At 37.2% G+C, this 16,858-nt stretch overlaps 2 protein-coding genes and 1 pseudogene across 5 annotated transcripts; 2 read left to right on the top strand and 1 right to left on the bottom strand.

Moving 5' to 3' along the window:
- Positions 1-6,001: 6,001 nt before the first annotated feature.
- LOC103332549 (cucumisin-like) lies at positions 6,002-8,858 on the bottom strand (annotated as a pseudogene). The gene is made up of 7 exons (XR_016126728.1): positions 8,724-8,858; positions 8,362-8,604; positions 7,743-8,257; positions 7,552-7,654; positions 7,254-7,469; positions 7,053-7,164; positions 6,002-6,935 (listed from the first exon to the last, which is right to left on the bottom strand). The product of XR_016126728.1 is annotated as a cucumisin-like (transcript).
- A 1,538-nt stretch (positions 8,859-10,396) lies between these two features.
- LOC103332543 (ras-related protein Rab2BV-like) lies at positions 10,397-12,690 on the top strand. Of its 3 annotated transcripts, none has more exons than XM_008235285.3 (3): positions 10,397-10,643; positions 10,782-10,974; positions 11,796-12,690. In XM_008235285.3, the coding sequence occupies exons 2-3, from the start codon at positions 10,810-10,812 to the stop codon at positions 12,279-12,281; spliced, it is 651 nt and encodes a 216-aa protein (XP_008233507.1). In that variant the 5' UTR covers positions 10,397-10,643; positions 10,782-10,809; the 3' UTR covers positions 12,282-12,690. The 3 variants fall into 3 exon arrangements, with proteins under 3 accessions (XP_008233507.1, XP_008233508.1, XP_008233509.1); XM_008235286.3 differs by having other exon boundaries at positions 10,434-10,573; positions 11,796-12,422; XM_008235287.3 differs by having other exon boundaries at positions 10,500-10,639; positions 11,796-12,422.
- A 1,576-nt stretch (positions 12,691-14,266) lies between these two features.
- Positions 14,267-16,796, top strand: LOC103332541 (protein NRT1/ PTR FAMILY 5.6-like). Its single transcript, XM_089051737.1, has 5 exons — positions 14,267-14,407; positions 14,605-14,755; positions 14,915-15,132; positions 15,226-15,773; positions 15,925-16,796. The coding sequence occupies exons 2-5, from the start codon at positions 14,608-14,610 to the stop codon at positions 16,748-16,750; spliced, it is 1,740 nt and encodes a 579-aa protein (XP_088907863.1). The 5' UTR covers positions 14,267-14,407; positions 14,605-14,607; the 3' UTR covers positions 16,751-16,796.
- The last annotated feature ends 62 nt before the right edge of the window (positions 16,797-16,858 follow it).

Here is a 16,858-nt window from a genome sequence, read left to right as displayed (position 1 = left end):
ATTATTTTTGTTCATTTTTTTCAATGTGATGTGTCAACTCTCAAATCTTTGGATGAAATTTAAATGAGGTGGTGTGTGGAGAGTAAAAGTTAAGTAGATCTTGGCAGAGGAAAAACAACAATTTGCTTTAATTTTTTTGGAATATTTGACTATTTGTTAAAGTACTTTATATAGAAACTTATTTTCTCTCAGTCATTTATATGATCATTATACAATATATATATATACAATTTTGTAGAGAGCAATCTACAGTTACAAAAAGTCATTATCATTAGCATAATTATGAAGTTATGGCCTAATAACAACGTAACTGACAACTGACCATTTCCTATCATTGACCAATTGAGCGCGCACAACGTTAACATAGCAAGATTTGAATGAAGGAACTACATGGTGATGGAGATGGCGGCAATATTGGCTGTAGTAGTCCAGTAAGGGGAGCCAAAAAAGAAGAACTCCAATCTCCAGAGTTGCAACAACGGCATGAGAGAAACTAAAGTAAACATATCGCCCATTGAAAGTCAGCAGGTGAAGGAGCACATGGGCTCATGGAATGAAGGAATAAAATGACGGGCTGACACAGTGACGGAGCCACCTAAGGACCAGGGTGGGCCCATGCCCTCTCTCATTTTTATTTTTATTTTCTCATATTTTTACTTATACGTTTGCTCCTTGGAGTAAAGACTCTCTTTTTTTTCTCCTTCTCTTCATCTTTTGATTAATTTAAGCTTTGTGAATTCCTCTTTCCCCTATTTTACATGTCTAAGTAGGGTACCTTAATATTGGGATTTATGAACATTTTTTGTATTTCTTCTTTCTGTTGAAGTATAAATTATTAAATTTTGAGTCTTTAATAGTGTAGATGATGAAATTAATATTCAACCATGTTAAAATATGAAATTCAGGACAATTATGATTGTAATAAATGGATAAATTATTAATCAGTATGAAATTATATTATTAACTTATTAACCCGTTTAGCGCTTGAGGACTCCTATTCGAATTATTTTTAAAATTTTTGTGAAAGGCCCCCTCTAATGTGAAATCCTGGCTCCACAACTGGGCTAACATACAAGTCAAATGTACCTAGGAAACACAACTCTAGGTACCCGAGAAACATAACTCTACTTAGGAATCACCCTGTAGGGAGGATAAAGAGAAATAGCAATGTTGTAAAGAGGAATGAGAAAGGAAAATAATTCAGACAAGTGCATTTTTTAAAATTTTACTAATATAATAAAGATGAGGAATGGAAACAAAAGAAAATTCATCACATGAAAAGCAGAAAGGGATGCGTGCAGAGAGATTATGAGGAATATTTGAAGGGAATAAAGGAATTGAGAGAGGGTGCGGCAAGTTTGACCTAAAGGGATACGAGTTTTGACATAAAGAATACGAGGTGAAATCAACTTGGGACACAGAGAAAAGAAAAAGATAACATTGGCAAATTTGAATTTTAAAGCACCATATAAACAATAAAATAAGATACAGGGAGGAAACCACGTGGGACAAAGCAGTAATAAAGAAAAGATCATCACAAGAGCATAGATACGATGAAGGAAGTTGAGGTTCAACCTCAAAACCAATTGGTTATGGGGGGAGTAGCCCAACTCCTTATAAACCCAGGCTAGGTCCCTTAACTTTTCAATGTGGGACAAATACTCTCAATATACCACTGCATGTTTGGCGAACTTTGAAGCCTAACACGTGGGCAACATATATTGAGTGATGTGGGAGCACGTGTGGCCGTTGGGCCCAACACTTGAAGCCTTGTTCTGATACTATGTAGAAACTGATTTTCTCTTAGTCATTCATGATTATATATATATATATGGAATTATGGCCTAATAACAGATAAATGACCATTTCCTATCATTAGTAGAATTAACTATTGTAACTGAAATACTATTGTAACTCCCGAATACTTTCAACCTTCATATAGCTAAAAATTTAATTTTCAAAAAAGAAAATCTAAGCTGGACTTACGTGGACATTGATTGATTTAAGGCTTATTTGTTGTGGTATCTCTTGAAACTTTGGTCAAGTTTCATTTTATTTACCGAAACTTTAGTCACTAGGTTGAAAATGATTTTGATCGCCATGATTTAACATAAATAATTTCGGGACACAAAATAATTTTGGTCACCATGATTGTGGTGTGTTAAATTGCTCACTTTAACTTTCCACGTACGACATATATTGTCGAGTGTTAAATTGGTCCGCCACAATGATAATGGACTCACTAGTGCTTCTTAGCTCAACCACCCCACTACCAAAAAGCAAAAGCGCTTTCGCAGACACTCAAGACTACTCTCCTATCCCATTTAGATATTGGATTGGAATTTTCTATGGCCATTGGCCCCTATTGTGTGTATCAACTTTCCCATCGCAAACACAAAACACAAAGGTATCAAAAACAAATCCCCATGCTGATAAGAAGAAGAAGCACATTACTAAAATTTCAAAATAATCAAATACTTAGTTTTAATATTGAAAATATGAGTAAAGGTTTATGATACTAAACTAAAATTTATCTAAAAATAAAATAATAAACACAATGGGGCTCTTCAACGGCCAATCAAAGTGGGCCCAGATACACCCTGAGCCTTGAGGATGGACTTAGGCTTTGTTTGGTGGGCTGGACTGGACTAGATATTTTCAATTAAAATGGGCATGAGTCCTAGCCATTTTTTGGTGAGCTTAAGTGAGTCTCAAACTGGATATGGGCATAGGATCCATGTCCCAAATAACTATGGCTCTAGAACCCAAGCCCAGATGTGGGTTTAGAATTCGAGGCTTTTCCAAGCATGCCTCTTCTCTCTTCTCTCGACGAGACTGAGCAGTGAGCACACCTCTTCTCAAGTTCTTCTCTTCTCTCTCTTCCTCTCTCTCCTCCCTATTCTCCTCTTCTTTGATAATTTGAAAGAACTCCTTTTTCGATTTTGTTGTTAGATATTGAGATGTGTTGACAATATTGAGCGTTTTGATTTTTTTTTTTTTTTTTGGGTTTTTTTTCCCCTTTTCATTGAAGATTTTTTCAAATCTGATATTGGGGTTCCATAATTCCTTCTTCTTTTTTTCTTCTAAATGTTGTTTTTTAGTTTGTATTTTATTGAATTTGAAAGTTATTCCATATTTTTTTTTTCTTTTGTTTCAAATTACAATTGATTTATCTCTTGTAATTATCTTCTTATAAAATTTAAATAATAGAAAAAGGGTTCTGATTTAAAAAAAAAAATGATTTTATTTGGTAAAGAGATGATTTTTAGTTGATAAAGAAAGATTCTATAAAAAAAAAGTGACCAAACAGAGAATTTTTTTAAATTATTATTTTTTGATCTTGATATGAGTTATCTTCTTCGTTTGATTAGGATTTTGCATCTGGTTATAGTCTTTTTGCAAAATTTGAGGGGTTTTCTTTAATCTGAGGAAAAAAGTTGGATTTATTATTGTATAGGCTTTTTCATTCCGACAATTACTGATGAACCTGGGCTGCTGTAAAGAGTCAAATGTGTGAAATTGCCCATGCGTCTAAGTTTAAAAATCAGACCCCAAAAGTGCTTTGAAAGGATAGCTGAGCCTTAGGATACACTTTGGTCTTCTTCACCAATGAAACCAACAGTTGCTTACAGATAAATTCTTGGCTTGGCTTGAGAAGCTTCTGGCATGAAAGCTAAGCATTCATGAGTTTAGCATAAAAGAGAGAAAGACCAGATTTTCTAAGAGAAACAAAGGTTTAAAGCAAAAGATTTCTTTAGAATTTGCTGAGGAGAGAGACAGACAGACAAATAGAGATTAGGGTGGAAGAATGGGTGCTTTGGGTAATTTTCCGGCAGCTTGACAAAAGCTTTGTCAGGCTTTGGAATAACTTGCCAGAAGAGAAAATAGGAAGAGATGAAGGAATATGGCTCGAAATTGAAGGGTTCCAGGGATGAGAGGTGATGCCTGCTCTCTCTGGATGTGGTTCCTTGCCTTCAATCAGTTTGACAGAGGAGGAAAAATGGAAAGAAATGGAATAATATAGTTGGAAATTAGAGGGTTCTAGTAGTGAGAGAAGATGCTTGCTCTCCCTGGATCTCCCCTTTTGCTAGATAGAAAGTTCCTCTTTTTATAGGCGCTAGAAGTAGAAACCTCCAATTTTATCAAGTCTTCTTCTTCATTTTTCCTCACTTTCTTCCATTCAGTCCTCTTTAGTGAAATCTCCCCAACTCTAGCACATAGGAGCAGAGCTTTTTGGGGTTCTAAGACTTTCTTGTTATTGCTGGATTCCTCCATCTAGGTGAGGCACCTCTTTCTTTTCCTTCTTGTTTTCTCACCAGAGCTTACAGAAGAAAGAATGGGTAAGGGTGCTGGTCAAAAGGTGATTTACTTCCAGCAATCTGTGCATATGGGTTTGCCTTGGTTTTGACAAAGTGCTGGATATTTTGACTGATTGGGGATATTTCCAAGTGTTATGGGCTATGGCTATTGGATATTTTCAAAGATGTTTGGCCCTTTTCTTAAGGTGATGGACTATTGGGTTTTCTCTCTCATGCTTACCCATATGTTTGGACTCAAGGAATGGACTTGAGTTTTGGTGCTCCCAAGCAACCCAAAACTTCCACTCCTTGGACCATCAATAGCCTCGTGAATACTGTAACCATTCATACCACAACCCACTCAAAGAAGCCCCGGCTTGGGTTCATTTAAGCTTGTAGCGTGGCTTGGTGCAAAAATAAGGATTTTTCGCTTGGCGTGGCGTGTTATTTGACGTGCTTGTGCTCGAGCTTTGCCATTTTGTAAAGGCTATGGCCAGACCAAAATGGCGCTTGACGGGATAATGAGCATGGGTTCATAGAACCAGTACATTTTACCGGCTTGTTACGACCTTTCTGTGTGGCATGTTGCATATTTGCTTGGTGTGGTACGTGTGCAAGCACATATGACGAACTCTTGTATACCCAAGTCCGGTTTCTTCCCAAGTTCAATGCTAAAATTGGTTTGGGCCCAGTATTGGATTTTTAATTTGGGCCTCAACAATTATTAATAACAAAAAAATTTAAATAAGATTTATTAAAAAAAATAAAGTTAATTTCAATTTGTTATTTGGTGCAAGAATGAATAGGACATACTCAAAACCTAGCCAATCCAAGCCAGCCCAATCCAATGCTTCAAAGCCTATCATAACCAGTTCAAGCCAGCCCATCAAAAGGGGCCTTAAAGTTTTAAATGAGGCTCAGTTAACCATACGACATGTCATCTGAAGGGTCATTTACTTGACACTGACTCTTTAAATTCCGTTCGTCCGTTTTGAGTGCATTTTCATCTGTTTTCCTTTTCTTATCTTCTTCTTCTTCTTCTTCTTCTTCTCTCATCTCTGTTTCCACAAACTTCAATGCAAAAACATCCCCAAGAAAACCCACCAATATTCAAATCCCGTTTAAAAAATATCCATTCTTTCTCGCCATTGTTTTTGTGGTTAGTCTCTTCTCTTGTTACTCACTCATTGTTTGTTTCTCAGAAAAATCATATTGGGAAGGTAACGTAGGTAAAGGAAAATGCTCTCGGATCATAACCTTTTTTCTTCTCCTTCCCGTTAAAATAAGCAAATGGGAACAAATTTGTTGGTGTAGCCATGTGCACGCAAAAATTTGAGGTAATCTGTTTCCGCAGCATCATATACCAAACTAGGATATGGAACCTCGATAGGGTTTATCTAGCCAGCTTTGTATGCAAATTCGGCATCAGAATTAAGTTTGGCACTCATGGGTTTAACTGGAAAAAAAAATTGTTGGAATCATTTGTCGTACAGCCCCAAAGAAGTTTATTTAAGCATAAACAAGAACAACAAATGACCCACTACTGTAATGGTTGGAGCAAATGCTCCTTCTTAGGAAAGATCCTAGGTTCGAGTCCTAGCATCCGTATAGTATGTGTGAGTTTTAGTCTGTTATCGCCTCTCTCAATAGAAAATGTCCTAAAAATAACAAAAACAACAACAACGAGGGATGGGATTTGCATGTGATCACTCCAAACAAGTATTGATCCTCAGTAATGCAAATTTCTTTTTATTTTTCTTACATCAATACAGGATTACATGATCCATGCACCACTTAATATATAGCATAGACAACAATGGGGCTCCTGACTTGGAAAGTACCATCATCCCACACCAGAGAAGCAGAGACATTGGATTTGTGATGAATTGACCTTTTTACCGTGACCTGAAAGGATAGCTTCTGCCCGAGAGATGAGAATGATAGAATGCTTGGATTAACTTTTATTTCAAGTCCTTTCGTTGCACCGATCACTTTAGCTTTATATGTGGACCTTGGTGATCCAACATTTGTGGCTGTCCTATTGAAAACCCCACTGATGGAGTTTGGATTCAAGGAGGAAAGTGCAAAAGAAGGATAATTCAAATTATCACTGAGTGCTCCATAATTAGTTTTTGATGAGCAGCTACTCTTGTGCCCTGTAATAGATTGCAATAATTTGGTACTGTAGCCTTGTGCACATAAAAATTCTATGTAGTCCAGTTCAGTAGCATCATATACCAAACCAGGATATGGAGCCCTAATAGGGTCAATTTGGCCAGCTCCATATGCAAATTCGGCTTCAGGGTTAAGATCGGGACTCAAGGGTTTAGCTGTAAAATCGTTACAGATAATCCAAGATATACGTGGTTAGGCCGTACTAAAATTGGACGTAATTAAAATAATTATTCTCTCATAATAACGGATGGTAATAATAAGAGCGGATTGGATAGCAGCAGGAGACCAGTTGGGGTGAAATGATTTGACGTATGCAGCTACCCCCGTGGCATGTGGGCAAGCCATTGATGTCCCTGAGATTACATTGTATGATGCTACTCTGTCATCTCCTGGATAATCCGAAAGCGGGGCAATTGGAGGCCATGCTGCCAAAATAGAAGCTCCCGGAGCAGCTATATCTGGCTGCAACATAACGAGGAGAAAAATTAAGGAGAGATGAAGTGCTGCAGCCTAGCTAGCTAATTATATATAAAATAAAACAGTCTTGAGTGTTCAAGTTCCAAGTAATTACGTACAAACCTTGAGAAGGTTAGGAGTGACTGGATTAGGACCCCTTGATGAGAAGGATGGCACATATGGGGACAGTGTGTCAATATCCTCAGTACTTTTAAAAATTGTTGCAGTTGGGTTCCTACAAATTAATCATTACAATATTCAAAATTTATTAACCTCATTCTGATCTGGTTTAGCTCAAAAGTTACAAATAATATTTGTGTGTACCTTGTTGAGTTAATGTAATAGTAAATGCTGTTACCACTATCCAAACCAAGGCAAGAGGCAGACATGGGAAGAGGGTCAAGCACATCCGCAACAGGTCGGCTTTGCAAAATAACTCCAACTGCACCTGCAAAATAGGCCCCATACCCAGTCTTCCCATCGCAAAGAACAATCTTGCCCTTCACCAAATTGTGGTCTAACGTGCCTGGTTCGCATGTCCTGTACGGTACCACCATACATATTATTATCACACTGAAACTATATCCCATAAATATTACACAACGTGTATAATTGTACTTACTTAGATGTAGACTCGTCGTAGCCTGCTGTCCTATTGGGTGCGTCTCCAGCATATATTAGAGGATAGAACTTGCCCTTGAGGTCAAATGTGTTGTTACAATTCCCTATATACGACAATGAAGCAAATTAATATATTAATTCAATTGCTTAATTGAGGGCAGGTTAATTAGCTACAGGTTCTATTAATTGTACCTTATAAATTTTTTGGTTACCCAATTGAACCTTGGTAACAAACTCCCGATCTATGGTGCTTGCAGCCACAGAAAGAAACCATGGCGCAGAGTTTCCGATGGTCTTGGGGCCTGGAATGTAGTTCCCAACAGCAGTGGAAGTCAGAATTCCTTTTCTTAAAGCGTGAAAGGCTCCAATGGAAATTGCGTCCCTGAAATAATCGACCGGAGACATCGGTCCAAGGGAGAGAGATAGTATGTCAACACCATCGGCGATCGCATCATCAAATGCCGCTAGAATATCCTTGTCACTAATACCATCCGACCAAGCTTACTTTGTACACCGCAATACGTGCTGATGGGACCCCTCCTCTTGCTGTCCCCGACCCCAAACCAAATAGGCTTGCTTTGCTAACAAAGTTTCCCGCCGCCGTTGATCTAGTGTGGGTTCCATGGCCATTCGAGTCTCGTGGAGACTTGATGTCACCTTTGACGAAAGGTCGACCATTGTGATAGTAACGTGCTCCAATGATTTTGCTGTTTCAACCATAGCAACAATACGTCAATCAATTATCACATAAAACGGATAATTTTTACATTTATTATCTACCAACATGATAGGTCTAGTATATTAGCCTTACTTGTTGCAAGTAAAATTGGATGAGCCTTGGCATGTGCCTTCCATTTTTTGGGTGGTGGACTGAACCCGGCATCATTGAAGCTGGCAGATTCCTGCCAAACTCCAGAGTCGATCATCCCAACGATGATATCGCTTTCAACAGTGCTTCTCTTCACGTTTTCATGAAACCCGATGAAGTTCCATGACCTTGTTGTGTGGAGCTTCTTCTTCCCACTAGGGAAAACAGACACCACACCAGCCATTCCTATATATATATATACACACACACACACACACACACACACACACAAGCTTCCAGTTAGATATAAATTTATAATGGTCAGTACTTTTTATGCAAATTGGAAAGAAAGCTAGATCCACAACCAGCCATTTTCTGAGCTTCTTCCTCTGTTAGCTTTGCAGCAAAGCCATTGAAGCTTCTCTTGTAGCTGTGCAGTAGGAGAGGTTCTTGTGCAATATTGCTGAACATAAACTAACTCAAGTTAGGAATTATATAGTGTCTAGCTATAGTTTCCTGGATCATATTAGACATTATTCTGCTTTATACTACAACGCCAACCCTTGTGGTCATTTCAGAGTGTTTGATTAACGCTGCGTTTGATAATGCTCATTGCTCATCATGACAGTGTTAAAAGTGCTTTTAAATAACTAAAAGCACTTTTTAAAGCAATAATAGTAGTAGTAATAATAATAATAATGTTTGATTAGTACAGATCAAAAGTGTTGTAATAAGCATTAAGCACCGAGTACTACTAGATGTGGGTATTGAAGCCACCAGCCGTTGCAGCCACACGGTGGTCAGGAGAACCGCCTAGCTCGTTTGAAACCGGAAGACCCATAAAACAAGAAACTAAGAGCATCTCTAAAGAAGATGTTAAATTCAACGAGTAGAAAAATAAATTGAAACTCACTTCAACCGAAATGTTAAATCCTACATAAAATAACGTCTCTCTTATTGTTATTTTTGGCTATTTGACCTTGTGATGTCATTTCACTATTTTATTATTATTTTTCAATTAACGTGCTTAAATTGTTATAAACTAATAAAATAATATTTAATTTCACATGTCAGGTGGAATGTAAAACTTTATCATATATATATATATATATCAAATTGCAACATAAGTCATCAAATTCAAATTTAATGTTTGATATTTGCCACATGAATCATACATATTTTTTTTCTGTCTTTTAAAAAAAAATAATCAAATATACCATACATTATGTTCTTTGTTTTCTCAAATATACCATACACTAGTAATTTTTGCCAAAATAAAAAGATGGAGGTTCCTTTTGGTCCCAGGAAAGAGAGAGAGAGAGAGAGAGAGAGAGAGAGAGAGAGGTACGCGTGAGAAAGAAGAGAGATTAGAGTACCAAGTAAAAAAGGATACTATCAAGAAAAGAGATGGAGGAGAGAGAAATTTATTTTATTTTATTTTTATGAGAGAGAAAATAAAATTAATGATTGTTTATTTAAAACATTAAAACTATTTGCCATGTCTAATTTAATCTCAACCATTAAAAATTGAGTAATCTAATGGCCCAAAAATTGTGTCAAAACTTGTGTCAAAAATATGATGCCACGGATTTTTATTTATTTTTTATTTTTTAAGGTTTTGGTAACAAGGGGACTAAGAGCCCAGACCAAAATTTTAGATCTTATTTAATTATCTATTTTTAAATTGAATTCAAATGTATCTATTTTTTTATTAATATTTAAACATTTCTTAAATTTTTTTAATATAAATTTAATGATTGGATCACATTGACTAACGGTCCTAAACACAGAGATCAAATTGGCCAAATTAAAAACATAGGGATTAAATTGGCCAACACGGAGACTATTTTAACATTTAAGGCCAAAAATAAAATAAGAAACACAATGGGGCTCTTCAACGGCCAATCAAAGTGGGCCTGGATACACCTTGGGCCTTGAGAATGGGCTTAAAGTTTTAAGCGAGGCTTAGTTAACTGGACGACATGTCGTCTGAAGGGTCGTTTATTTGACACACAGACTCTCCGAATTCCGCTCGTCCGTTTTGAGTGCATTTTCATCCGTTTTCCTTTCCTTCTCTTCTTCTTCTTCTTCTTCTCTCGTCTCTGTTTCCACAAACTTCAATGCGAAAACATCCCCAAGAAAACCCACCAATATTCAAATCCCGTTTAAAAAAGATTCATTCTTTCTCGCCATTCTGCACGCCATTGTTTTTGTGGTTAGTCTCTTCTCTTGTTACTCACTCACCGTTTGTTTCTCAGGAAAATCATATTGGGAAGGAAACGTAGGTAAAGGAAAATGCTCTCTGATCAGAACCCTTTTTCTTCTCCTTCCCGATAAAATAAGCAAATGGGAACAAAAAAAAATTGGGTTTTATGATTGTTAATTGTTTTTGTTGTGGGATTTTGGTGTACTGGATCTTGCAGGTCTGGTGTGGTGTGAGGAGTAGAACGTATGGCGTACAAAGTAGATCACGAATATGATTACCTCTTCAAGATTGTATTGATTGGAGATTCGGGCGTCGGAAAATCGAACATTCTTTCGAGATTTACGCGGAATGAGTTTTGTTTGGAGTCTAAGTCCACCATTGGAGTTGAATTTGCAACTAGGACATTGCAGGTTGGTTTGTCTTTGTTTGGAAATTGACCATTTGCAATTTCCTGCTTTTGGATTGTTCAATTCTGTATTTTTTTGCTGTCTTTGAACATCAGTGTTGAAAGAATAATAATTGGTCATTTATAGAATTGTGGGAAATGCTTACAATTTTGTAGGCAAAGTTTATAGAATTGTTGATGATAGTAAATTTCATTTTCCCTAGGCAAATTTGCCTTCTGAACTCTGTAAAATTTATTTGTTTTACTTTCGTGTTTTATTTTCTCTTGGATTTAATAATCATTTATGTTTCCATGGTGATAGTATGGAATGGATGGAGTATGTAAAGTTTAATCTTTTTTCCCTGCATATGAGTCTGCCCGTTGATTTTTGTGATGCATCACCTTTAGCGGTGATATATATATATAGCTTGTGAGGCTCTAAGGATGAAAAGCTATTTGAAAAGGAAACCCCTCACTGTTGTTTGTAGAACCACCGTCATTCTGCAGTTTATATATTGTTTGGTGACATTTGGCCAATTTCAAGATACAATTCAAGTGTTTAGTGGCAGGGCTGTGTGCAGGGTTTTGAGGGTGTTCTCTTATTATGAACAGTAAAGCAGCCAATGTATATGTCAAAAATCTCTTAGACAACTTCCAAAGGAGATGATAGTTTTGTATAGTATGGTATTGCAAAAAGATACATGATGAAATGGGAACAACTATCAAATGATTTTTGCTCTTTTCAAGCATTAAAATTTTCATGAATAGCTGTTTGCTTCTCACTCCTCAGTGGCCTTGTGTACACTTTACTTCATAACACATTTACTGAAATTTATTCTGATGCAGGTAGAGGGGAAGACAGTGAAAGCACAAATATGGGACACAGCAGGTCAAGAAAGGTACCGAGCCATAACCAGTGCTTACTACCGAGGGGCTGTTGGTGCACTATTGGTCTATGACATAACCAAACGGCAAACATTTGACAATGTGCTGAGGTGGCTCCGTGAACTGAGAGACCATGCAGATTCTAACATTGTCATAATGATGGCCGGTAACAAATCTGACTTGAATCACCTGAGGGCAGTCCCAGGAGAAGATGCTCAACTGTTGGCTGAGAAGGAAGGCCTCTCTTTCCTTGAAACTTCAGCATTGGAAGCCTTCAATGTTGAGAATGCATTTCAAACCATTTTGTTGGATATCTACCACATAATAAGCAAGAAGGCACTAGCAGCACAGGAGGCAGTTTCCACTACTGGACTTCCTCATGGCACTACCATCAATGTTGCAAATCTATCCGGTGACGTGAATAAGAGAAATTGTTGCTCTAACTGACAAGGTATCGCTAATTCTACAAGAGGGAAAGAAGAGTAGGCAAACATATACAATTTTTTGTTTTTGTTTACAGAAATGGGGTCTATTTTCTGGTTTCGTTTCATGTGTTTACCTGTAGAGGCCAAAGCAAAAGGGCAGGGTTTTAGTGAACCATAGTTGAAGATGATCACGACAGCCTTTGTACTGTCTCTATTGATTTTTCTCTGGTACTGGAAAGTATGGGAGGGTAATCAGAGTCTTGGTATAGGGAGGGATTAGATTAAAGAAGCATTGTAATTGTAGTTTCGTATGATTGTTTTCTTCTTCTTGTTTTAACTCTTTATTCTTTTTGATCTTGTGAATGTATGTACCTGATACTGCAATAAATCTTTCCATGTTACTTCTTGACAAATGAAAATGTAGTTGCAAATATGATGTGCTGTAAATGATTGGTGAAAAACACATGAAAAATATGTTCCACAGTGCATTGTGGAGTGACAAGTATCTGGAATTTGGATGGATGCATAGTGCAAAATGAGGGGATTGAAATCTAGTGGTTTACAATTTTCATTATATATACAACATTTGAATTTGTAAAAGGATTAAAGTATGGTAGTACAGGCAAATACCAGTGGTGAAGATGATGCCGGTGCCAGTGTTGGTGCCTATAGGATCAAACTTCTAAAAAAGTTGAGGGAGTGAACTTCGGGTGATAAAGCAATGATTTGGTTTCTTTGTGATCACTGATCCAAGAATTACAAATTGTATTAAAGAAGAGTGGTGATTTCCCCACTCATTTTTCTCCTATTTTATCCACTTACACTCCTTTTTTATAACTAAAAAAGGAGTGTAAGTGGATAAAATAGGAGTGGGGAAATCATTGCTCTTAAAGAAAAGGAAAAGAAAGAACAGGAACCTCAACCGTGTAACAGTCTTCACTGCTCGAGGGGCTTGAAACAAATTGATTAGCTTTCAAAATTTCCCTAATAGAAAAGGTTATCTAATGTGGAAAGGGCATAATTCGAAGTAAAAAGAGTGATTAAAATCAAACTTATGATGTTCCAGAAATTTAATCTAATGATAAAGAATCCTAGTCCTTAAAAAATGTCAGCAGTTTTGGAATATTTTGATCTCATATCGAAGGAAACAGTCTGTATTGCTAAACACCCCACAAAAGCAGATGCCAAACTTTTTTTTGGTTCTTTCACGATCTGCTTTCGCAAGCCACTTGGAATATATGCCACCAAAGACCACCTTAAAAGTCATAGGGTTTACTCATATATGTGTGAAATTGTATCCAATCAAAACTTCTAGAAGAAATTCTGTGTCTTTTGCACCTCTTCTTTATCCACACCAGCTGATGTAGTTCATCTGAATCCAAGGGGGAAGAGAATACAAAGAAGAATTTTCAATTCTATAATATACACAAGGTGGCGGTGGAATATAAGAATCTGTAGATTAACCTTTAATTTCAAGCTAGCTCCTCTGTAGCTGGAGATCAGTTTAACTCCAAAGTTATTCATGAACCCAATGATGGTCTTTGCATTTTGAGATGCTTTTTTTTATCTTTTCTTCCCAAACCAATTAAGCTCTATGTTCAGAGAGCATCTTTTAAGTAACATTATCATATAAAAGTTCAAACATTCACTGCTAGTGGCCTACTGCTAGTCCAAAATAAAAACAAACCTGTCAGTTTATTGGTCACATACTAGTCCAAATTTGAAAACTTTTAGCAGTCAAAGTTGAAAAAAAAAAGTTTGGACCAGTTCTGCATTTTTAGATAAAACCCACCTCATACGGCAGAAAAACTTGTATGGAACGGGATAACACTGTTTTGCTATCTCCGGCCAATCACAAATTGCCACAAGGAAAAATTATCATACGTGGCATACCGTGATTAGCTGGTGATAGCAAAATAGTGTTATCCCCGTTTCATGTAAGTGTTTCTCCTCATATGGGGCATACCAGTTTATTATTGGTCATATTTTGTTGCCATAATGTTATTGGCCATATCTCAGTCTCAGTTCTCCACCAGTATATATAATGAACTATATTGTTAGATATATGCTGGAAAACAGCAGATTGGAAATGTAGGCAGGGAACCAAAGGACAAAGAAGATGATCAGAAAAGTAGATCAGTAGAGTAGGTATGCAAATGTGATTTTATTTTATTTGCATATCTCAGTTCTTCATATAGAATCCCTGAACTATAAAAGCAGTGAAAAGAAAGCACACAACTTAACCACAAAAGCTCTCTCTTCCTACAAAATATCTTCTCTTATCTTTGTAGTTTGTTTTAGTACCATATATCTTTGTTTCCTTAACATCATTCATTACCAATTAGGAGATGGAGCCAGAAATGGAGAAGAGAAGAGGAGAAATAAATACTAACAGGGACGATGGGAATTGGGTTTATGATTCGTCTGTAGATCATAAAGGAAGAGTTCCTCTCCGTGCTTCAACTGGCGTATGGAAAGCTTCTCTCTTTATCATCAGTAACTCTCTCTCTCTCTCTCTGTGCATGTTTATGTTTGATTTAACACAAGAAGGCTTAATTGGGCAATGAATCTCTTTTTCTTTTTACTTGTTTTTATAGCTACGTAATCTTACATATCAATGTAACTGCAGATTTTTTTTTTTTTTTTTTTTTGTAGCTATTGAATTTAGTGAGAGGTTAAGTTACTTTGGAATAGCAACAAATCTCATCTCCTACCTCACCCAAGTGATTCATCAAGACATCAAAACAGCAGCCAAAAATGTGAACTTCTGGGCAGGGGTCACAACCATAATGCCTCTGATTGGAGGCTTTTTAGCAGACGCCTACACTGGCCGATTCAACATGGTTCTGTTTTCATCCCTCATATATATAATGGTAATAATTAAATACATGCAGTCCCAATTCTAATTAGACATTAATTATATATTTAATCATCACTAATCATGGTTATTATTTAAAAATCAACAGGGCCTAAGTCTCTTGACAATGTCACAGTTTATCCCAAGTCTAAAGCCCTGCAATACAAAGATGTGTCTAGAGCCTAGAAAAATTCATGAAGTGGTACTTTTCATTGCCTTGTATTTCATCTCTGTTGGAACTGGAGGGCACAAGCCATGCCTTCAAAGCTTTGGAGCTGACCAATTTGACGACGATCACTTGGAAGAAAGAAAGAAGAAAATGTCCTACTTCAACTGGTGGAACTTTGCACTTTGTTGTGGTTTGCTTCTTGGTGTAACAGTAATTGTTTATGTTCAAGACTATGTGAGCTGGGGTGTTGCAGATCTCATTCTCACAATCACCATGGCTATTACCATTGTGACCTTCTACATGGGGAAGGCTTTTTATAGGTATAGAGTGCCAGAAGGAAGCCCTTTGATACCAATGCTGCAGGTATTGGTTGCAGCCATAAGAAAAAGAAACTTACCCAATCCTTCAAGCCCTGCTTTGCTATTTGAATTTCCCAAGTCTCAGAAGCACTGCCAAGGAAGGCTTTTACTTCACACAAATAGGCTTAGGTAAGCAAAGCATAGCCCTTTATTATATAAGTACAATGTACTTTTTATGTGCCTATTACTTACTACATTAATATTGACCGCAAAAATCGTTAGTAAATGTGGTTCAAATAGCAACACTCGATAGCTGTTACTAATTAGCTTTGATTTGTAGGTTTTTAGACAAGGCTGCGATAATTGAAGAGCATGTCAGCACATCTTATGAACAGAAACATAATCCTTGGAGATTGACAACGCTAACAAAGGTGGAGGAGGCGAAACTTATTTTGAACATGATCCCCATATGGCTAACTTCATTAGCATTTGGAGTATGCCTGGCACAAGCCCCAACATTCTTCGTCAAACAAGCTGCTACAATGAACCTAAACATCACTGACAACTTCAAAATCCCTCCAGCCTCCATATATTCTCTTGGGGCCATTGCAATGCTAATCTCTGTCACAGTCTATGACAAGATTCTTGTTCCAATTTTAAGAAAAGCCACAGGCAATGAAAGGGGCATCAACATCCTGCAAAGGATTGGATTTGGGATGATTTTTTCAGTGATGGCAATGTCAGCTGCAGCATTAGTTGAAAGAAGAAGACTAAAAGCTGATGAGCCACAATCTATGAGTGTGTTCTGGTTAGCTCCACAGTACATAATTCTTGGGCTTGGAGATGGGTTCACTCTGGTTGGCTTGCAGGAGTATTTCTATGACCAAGTTCCTGACTCAATGAGAAGCCTGGGTATTGCTTTTTATCTGAGTGTGATTGGGGTTGGGAGCTTCATAAGCAGCTTTCTGATCATGGCTGTGGATCATGTCACAGAGAAGGGTGGGAGAAGTTGGTTTGGCAAGGACTTGAATTCTAGCCGCTTGGACAATTTCTACTGGCTTTTGGCAGCCATGAATGGTTTGAATTTGTGCTTTTATGGGTTGTTGGCGAGGGGCTATACTTACAAAAATGTGGAGAGAAGGGCGGTTGTTGTCGCTGATGTGTAATGGAATTAATCAGTCTATGCCTTGAATTTATGCATAATTTAGAAAATTGAGCACCGATTAGTTAGTAGTTAACTGGCCTAATCAACGTCTGCGTTCTACATGTATTTA

Source organism: Prunus mume, linkage group LG5 (genome assembly GCF_029339155.1).
Source record: "Prunus mume cultivar Tortuosa linkage group LG5, ASM2933915v1, whole genome shotgun sequence".
NCBI classification, from domain to species: Eukaryota; Viridiplantae; Streptophyta; class Magnoliopsida; order Rosales; family Rosaceae; genus Prunus; species Prunus mume.
The sequence above is the reverse complement of the archived record's forward strand: the minus strand, read 5'-3'. Positions and strand labels throughout refer to the sequence as shown.